The sequence below is a fragment of the Electrophorus electricus genome, chromosome 26, assembly GCF_041902795.1.
Source record: "Electrophorus electricus isolate QZ-2024a chromosome 26, ASM4190279v1, whole genome shotgun sequence".
NCBI classification, from domain to species: Eukaryota; Metazoa; Chordata; class Actinopteri; order Gymnotiformes; family Gymnotidae; genus Electrophorus; species Electrophorus electricus.
In genome coordinates this window covers 11,616,766-11,624,198 of record NC_137522.1, presented here as the reverse complement: position 1 = coordinate 11,624,198, position 7,433 = coordinate 11,616,766, and the positions used below count along the sequence as shown (strand labels likewise).

At 39.1% G+C, this 7,433-nt stretch overlaps 2 protein-coding genes across 2 annotated transcripts; both read left to right on the top strand.

Annotated features, from left to right (window-relative positions):
* The first annotated feature begins 238 nt into the window (after positions 1-238).
* pole4 (polymerase (DNA-directed), epsilon 4, accessory subunit) lies at positions 239-2,946 on the top strand. Its single transcript, XM_027005415.3, has 4 exons — positions 239-618; positions 1,008-1,092; positions 1,185-1,226; positions 2,689-2,946. The coding sequence occupies exons 1-4, from the start codon at positions 376-378 to the stop codon at positions 2,700-2,702; spliced, it is 384 nt and encodes a 127-aa protein (XP_026861216.1). The 5' UTR covers positions 239-375; the 3' UTR covers positions 2,703-2,946.
* A 2,025-nt stretch (positions 2,947-4,971) lies between these two features.
* ccl44 (chemokine (C-C motif) ligand 44) lies at positions 4,972-7,072 on the top strand. Its single transcript, XM_027005538.3, has 4 exons — positions 4,972-5,083; positions 5,696-5,822; positions 6,120-6,267; positions 6,707-7,072. Exons 1-4 carry the CDS (start codon positions 5,023-5,025, stop codon positions 6,713-6,715), a joined length of 345 nt encoding a protein of 114 aa, XP_026861339.2. The 5' UTR covers positions 4,972-5,022; the 3' UTR covers positions 6,716-7,072.
* Positions 7,073-7,433: the final 361 nt, after the last annotated feature.

Genomic DNA, 7,433 nt, shown 5'->3' with positions numbered 1-7,433 from the left:
GACACTCTAAACTACTTCAAACCCTATTAAAACTAAACTTTGGTAAATAAATACTACTAAATTAAACAAACTAAATGAGTATACACTTACCCAAAGTAGGCTTTGCCTACGATACCACTGCTTTCGGGTTTTAAATCTTTTACTAGCCCGAACCCCAAGTGGGGCATTTCTCCGAGGTAACCTATAAACCATACATTACAGCATGACGATGGTTAACTGTGTCTCTCCTCGCTCTGTTTACACTGAGATTTGGCGGGAGCACATTGGCGTTCATTCGATACAGGAACTAGTTGCGAGCTGACGACTTGTCAGTTTTTGTTATCGTATGCTTGGTTGGTGTGGCTTCCTCGGACGAACACTTCCACCAGTGCGACAATGGCAGCAGCCGTTGCCGTGACCGCAGCGTCTACAGAATCTGAACTGGACCGAAGTGGAACTGAAGAGGAGCCACGGGGCAATGACACTGAGGAGGATGGTCCGCAACAAACCGGGCCCGCTAGCGTCCCTCACAGTCGGCTTTCCAAATTACCTCTGTCTCGTATCAAAGCTTTGATGAAAGCTGATCCGGATGTGAGCTTGGCAAGTCAGGAGTCTGTATTTATAATAGCCAAAGCAACGGTGAGTGAACAGGTTCGTTAAATTGTTAGCTAATGCTACACCAGGTTATAGTTATGTGACTAGGTTAGCTAGCTTAGCTAACCTAGGTGAGTTGTTGAGGTTGGCTTATCAGTCAGATAGCTAAGTAGTCTCCGAATCGTCAAATACTTAGACATCTCGTTGCTTGGTTACACATGTAGGTTAGCTATCATTTTAAATTCGAGCCAAACATCGTTCCGAAACTGTTAGCAAACTTGCTAGACTTTTGTAAGATACACTTCGCTGACTGGAGCGATGTAATACGAGCTAGCTAGCGGTTAGCTGTAACTGAACAGTGCCAAGATGACCTTTGTGATCCTTCAGCGTTTGATACGAGGAGATGTTGATTTACTTTTAATTTGGCCTTAAAGGAGTTATTTGTGGAAATGATAGCCAAGGACGCCCTTGGTTATGCACAGCAAGGGAAAAGGAAAACGTTACAGAGGAAAGATCTAGGTGAGTTGGAAATGTTAACTAGCTAGTTGCTTTTTAAGGAACCGTTGTTCCTTAACAGGGTCACTAGTGATATGTGCGTCTCCTTTTCACAGACAATGCTATTGAGGCTATTGACGAGTTTGCATTTCTTGAGGGTAAGTCCCTTTGTTTTGTCCCCAGTTACCAAAAGAGATGAGTCTCTTTATTTAAAAAATAGGTTCATTTTGGTTTAGTGGATTGTGTTTTTTGTTTGCTTGAGATTTGTATTATTTTTCTGTTAATGATTACAGCTATAGTTACAGTCAAAACAATTTTTAGACATTGACGACTGGAGTAAACCAGAACCTGCCTATTTAGCTATTTTGTTTTGTCATTTGTTGGACTAAGCAAACCAAAATATTCAGATAAAATAATGTGTATTACAAAGATGTTTTCAGTAAGATACAGTATATACACATTACCTTATATAATCATATCAACATGTTTTTTATGCTTGTCAAATATGTTGTACATTTATGTGCTCTAATGGTGCACTCAGAGACACAGTGTCATTGTTTTAAATATGTCATTGCTTTAGATATTACCATTCAGCTACATGAAAATCAATACCCATTAGGTTAACTTACATGGAAATTTTATTTGGCTTGACTGCATAATCCATTAAGTAACTAATTTATCAATTAATGTCAGTAAATTAAGGGTGTTAAAAGTTCGTGTGAAACAGTGTACCATATAAATAGTCCTCTTGGTCTCTTCTAAGAGTCCCATATGTAGGTTTTGTTTAAAGCACTTCAGGGTTTTTTTTTAGTGTTCATAGATCAGTTGCACTTTTAAGATCACTGTTTAAAAAACAAGAATATGCAGCTTTGCAATCTTTTATGTTATGTCTCAGTCTAAGAATGGGAGTCTAACACACACAAAATTTAAACATAATGTGATAATAATATGGAGAATAACAAGTGTATATTCAAAGTGTTGGAATAAACATACAAACATACAGGCAATCGGTGTAACAATGTCAGGATCCCCAAGGCCTACAAAACACTAGAAAAGAACAAGACAGCTATCTATACTCCGTCAAAAGAAAAACCACAGCCTACACTCACTCCCACCACTAAAAACTACACAACACATTCCACCAAAAAACTGGCAGCTCCTCTTCACAACACCGTGATCCATCACCGCTGTACTTACATATATTATCCACACCTATAAAGATATTTACAACAGACTAGATGTGTGGGTGGGTATATATAATCACAGCCAACTATTACATCGAAAACCATTAACTCAAGAGCCAGAGACAGAATACAAGGTCATATACTGAGTTCCAAGTTACTCAAAGGCAAAACAAGCACACAGACTGGGTTTAAGGGTGGAAGGGAAATCACCCACAAGACCTGGCACCAACCTGTAAAACAGCAAAAAACAACCCATTTTTATCATTAAAAATCATGAAGGGAGCTCAAAGCTCCACTGTTCTGTGATTCAGAAAGGAAGTGACTGTTCCACTTTTCCTGCTTTTGTGGGGTTTTTTGCTGTTTATTTTGGCTGGCAATTTGATCATTCTTGTTGTGGCATTTTTGTGTTTGTTTACAACTTTTTTTTTACCCTCAGGTACCTTGGACTAACTGGCAACTGCTGGCTTCAAATGGGGACTAATTCGTTTCTTGGGGGAAAAGATGACTGTTTTTACGTCTCTGTGGCTGGAGAAGCCAGTGTACAAAATGGCATTTTTTGCTCATTTTTGTATTGTGAACATGTACAGCTTGAAATATATTGACAAAGCGATATGGCAGGTTTGTGTGAAGTGCCGATTTTACTTGTGAATACTATTAATTTCTGGAAATGTTTAATTAAATTCTAATTTCTGTATTAGTGTGGTGTTTTTCTGTTCAGGCTCTACACTGAAGAAGAAGGGTATGGGCAAGGTTAGTCTGTCTAGTCTACTTTTTGTCAAATGTTAGATGTTAAGAACACACCTCTGCAGTGCTGAAATTGTTTTAAGACAGTGATTCAGAAATAGTCTGCACAAGTAGACTGAATTGATACCTCAGTGCCTTGGCATACATTTGGCATTTCCTCAGTTTTCATCCAAATATCTGCGGTTTTGTCTTTAGCCCAAAAGACTTCATTTAGCATGTCATATCCAACTTGTTTTACTGTTTCTGTAAATTACTGGATTGGAGAGAACTGAGCAGTGTTCCCATGATCAAAACTGCATAACACAGGCCTTTAGCTAAAGTTAAAACTAACCTTGTTCTGTGTGTCAAAGAGCCTCTAAATGAATTTTCTTGAATGTACCTACAATGTAGAAGACTTTTATAGTCCAGGAGAAATAGTTCATCTCACTCAGACAAAACGTTTGCTCAAATAATGTGAATACAAGATTACATTTACCTGACACGTTTATCCAAAGCAAATTACAATTATGACTAAATTACAATTATAACTTGAGGGTTAAGGGTCTTGCTCAGGGGCTCAACAGTGGCAGCTTGGTAGTGGTGGGGCTTGAACTAGCAACCTTCCGATTACAAGTCAAGTACCTTAACCACTATATTACCACAATGAGCAGCAGAATGTCTGTAGTTTTCCTCCAGTTGCTTTATTTAAAAGTTACTTATAGTCAATAGATGCTAATATCCTACATCTAAAGCAGAATGAATACAAAACACTTCATCTGTTCACTGAAACTTGGCATGGATTTTCTTTGGTTTTGTAATGACCTAATGACAAATCAGTCTTTCAGCACATTTGTATTCTAAGTAATTACTAGTCTAGCATGAAGCTGTAGAACTTCATTCCAGGTAACTGGTAGTGTTTTCTTTTAAAATCGGTTGGCATACCTTTGTCTGCATGCTGTTCAGTGATCCCCTAATCTCCAAAAAGGTATGCAGGAAATGTGCCTGGCTCATGGAAACAAAATCATGGGAAAGGTATGTTTTTGCAGCTGAAAAACTCTAGCTTGAATTCTTACAAACCACTTGCTACTAGCTGTCCCTATACATAGAACTTTTCAATCTATTGACCTTAGGTATGCGCAAAATCCCACTTGTATTATAACATCCTCCAATAAAGCAATTGACTCCTCAGAATGTGTACATAAGAGTCCAAAGTAATTCATTCAGCCATCTGTACAGTCTCATTGTCTTACATATTCATGCTTTTTCACATTCAAGATATTTTTCTGGGAGTTCATCCTGTCTGTACTGACATAGTATAAGATTACAATTATACAACTCAAACAGTTCTTATGCTACTGTTGGCTTTGTAAGTTAATATCACTGTTAAAATTAAGTTTGTGACTGATGGACTGTATTGATTTTAATGTATGGGTTATTTTATATTAAATTATGTAATTAGTTCTTAGAGGGTATGCTTGTGATGTATGTAATTTCAGAACAAATGTAATATTAGGACTACCTTGTTTTTGACTGATGAGCTTTGATCGAGGTATGTTCGCTCCTACCAGGCTTCCACGTACTGTATGCTGGATCAAAGAACATTCCATGTTTAATGATTTCCATTAGAGATCCAGGATCTACACCACAGAATTTAGTATCGAGAACAGTCACTATACCAAGTTCTCTGCCCAGCAGTAAGTGGGGCAGCTATCACGCAATGCTATTAAAACCAATTGACATAAACAAAGCACAGATCCAGCTGTACCGATTGATAACATTTCTTACATGTGCCATGTAAGAGTCTGTGTCTGCACAGAGTGTGAAAGCACAGGAGTTTTCAGCGAGAGAGGCTCACGAGCGAGAGCAGAAAGGAGGACGTAAATGAGGGGAGCATGTGGGTGTGTGAGCAAGTGAGTGAGAGCAGGCGAGAGAATGAGAACAGGCAGAGAGCGAGGGAGGGAGGGAGGGAGGGAGGGAGGCTGGAGTAATATAAAAGACGGAGGGCAGCAGCCAACGCGGTGGATTCACTCCAGGTGGAAGCTCGACCATGTCGCTGCAGGCCATATCTGTGCTGTCGGTCACTGTCATCCTCCTTGGGTCCCTGGAAGGTAAGAGTGAAAAGGCACTGCTCTGTAGTTTCGTGTTGGTGTGATATCAAAGAGAGGCAGTGAGGAGCAGATCATGGTGGGAAAAAATGAGAGCATGTTTTCTATTTGGTGTGATAAGATTTTGATGCAAGACAATGCATGCTGATGACCAAGAGGCTGCGTTGTGTTACTAATGGCAGTTATATTAGAATGTAAGTAATATCATTAGATGAGTTTGTCTCTGTTTATTGTCTTGTCACATCCAATAATAACTGCAACATCTGCAGGACAGGTCATGTTATAATCTTTATTCATCTGCAAGGAAAAATGTATCAGGAATATGCAATTGGCACAGAAACTTATCTATATCAGCCATGTCATGTGTTTTACTCAAGCAAAACATGTGGATGTAGATGTACTGTGTAATGCATCCTTTACTGTGCCTCCCCATTACATCACTGGGATACCTAATTTCCTATTCGGATTTCATCGCTGTCAAACATTAAAAATATGCCTTCAGTGACATTACTATGATGTCAGTCCAACATTGCTAAACATCAAACCACATTCCTTTTATGAGACTGGTGTTTGGCTGAGTCCTGGGAAACGGGGTCCTCTGTGTGTCCCTGGCAGGAAAGGGGGTGATGCAACGGGATGTGCAGTGCTGCATGCAGTACTCGCAGGGCAAGGTCCGCACAAAAGACGTCCTCGAGTTTGAGATGCAGACAGAGGGGCCCGACTGCAGCATACGAGCCATCATGCAAGTATTCAGAGCATTTTGGAGTAATCACATACATGGAAACTATGTCTTATTCAGTTTCCCCAAGATTGCCATCTTTACTGGTCATATTTCTTTATAATTGAGTGATGTAAATGCAGCACAAGAATGCACTTAGCCTGAAGGGACGAAGTTCCCTCCATTAGGCCAGGTTGTCTGGTGTTGATGTGAACCATTCAGAGGTAGTCATTGGTTGTTGGTGGAAAAACAAAAAAGTTGCGCTGAAGGTAACATCCCCCTACTTGTTATCCTCTTCTGGCTTGGTGTGCCCCATGGCAGATTGTACACTAAGAAGGCGGTGAAGTGTGCAGACCCCAGGGACAGGAAAGTGAAGAGGTTACTACGAAAACTGATCCAGAGGCAGAGAGCCAAAGCCCACAGGACCATGTGGCTCCAGCCGCATGGGAACCTGCCTGTCATGTCTGAGGTAATCCTATTCAGTCACTCATTGTCCACATAAAAATTAGTGTGCCACACATTTCAAATATTAGTAAATGAGGTTCTATGAGGAACTGTTGTCTCTGTTGAGGGACCTTGAACCAAGCTGATTATATATAAAGAATACAGTACTTTTAGGAACTTGTCACCATTGGGCCTATGAGGAAAATGATTACCCCCATGCCCTGTGAGTACACCAGCTCTGTCAATGCGCTCTTCCAAAGGGTCCAGCAGAGACCAAAATTGATCCATGAGACACCATCTGCTAAGGTTGTGGTTCTGGAGTATAGCATTTTCTTTAGGCTCTTTTAACACACAATTAAGACCTTTAAGGATAAGCAGTATCTGTAATTGCTGTCGTTGTAATTTCTTTCAGTGCTGATATAAGGTGATCTAATTGTGTGGTGTTATTGTTTTTTCCCTGTTAGATCCAGTAAACAATGAGGGAAAGGAGTTGACTGATTTCTCCAGCCCTTTAAACTTTGTCACTGTCCTATTGAAAGTTTGTAGATCCATAACTTTCATTACCAAACAGTATGCTATCCCAGCAAGATTGTGATATTTAGATGTCTTCTAAACTGACTGTTAATCTATATGCCAAAGTATTCTCCTTTTTAACTCTGTACTTCAAGCTTGTTAATTATCTATATACATTATCTATATCTTAAAAGAAATACAAGCTGTTATATAGAGTTAAAGTGATATGACTGTTCTTGGCTCAAACTTAGTGCAATTACTAATTCTCTTATGTATGGTGATGCAATCAATTTTTATATATAAAGAAATATGTGACATTTGTGCATATGTGTATTCTTTTCGCTGGAAATATGTCTTGCTGTAGGAAAAAGTGAAGTGTGGATTTTAATGTTCTAGTCAAGTGTTACTGATTTCACTTTTTTCTACAGTTTTTGATCTTTCCAAGCCCACTGTTAGACAGTGATGTCTACCAGATCACTTTTTCCAAATACGTTTAATTGTACATCCAAAGCAGTAAACTGAGTACACAGATTATTCCTCATTAAATTTCATAAAATGCAAGATGCAGAGCATTGAGACTAAAGTTAGCTCACTGACTCTGCAAAAATTAGTGCATCTGATGGCCAATGATGGAAAAGATTTGCATTGTATATATTTTTCTGATAATTAAATAATGTT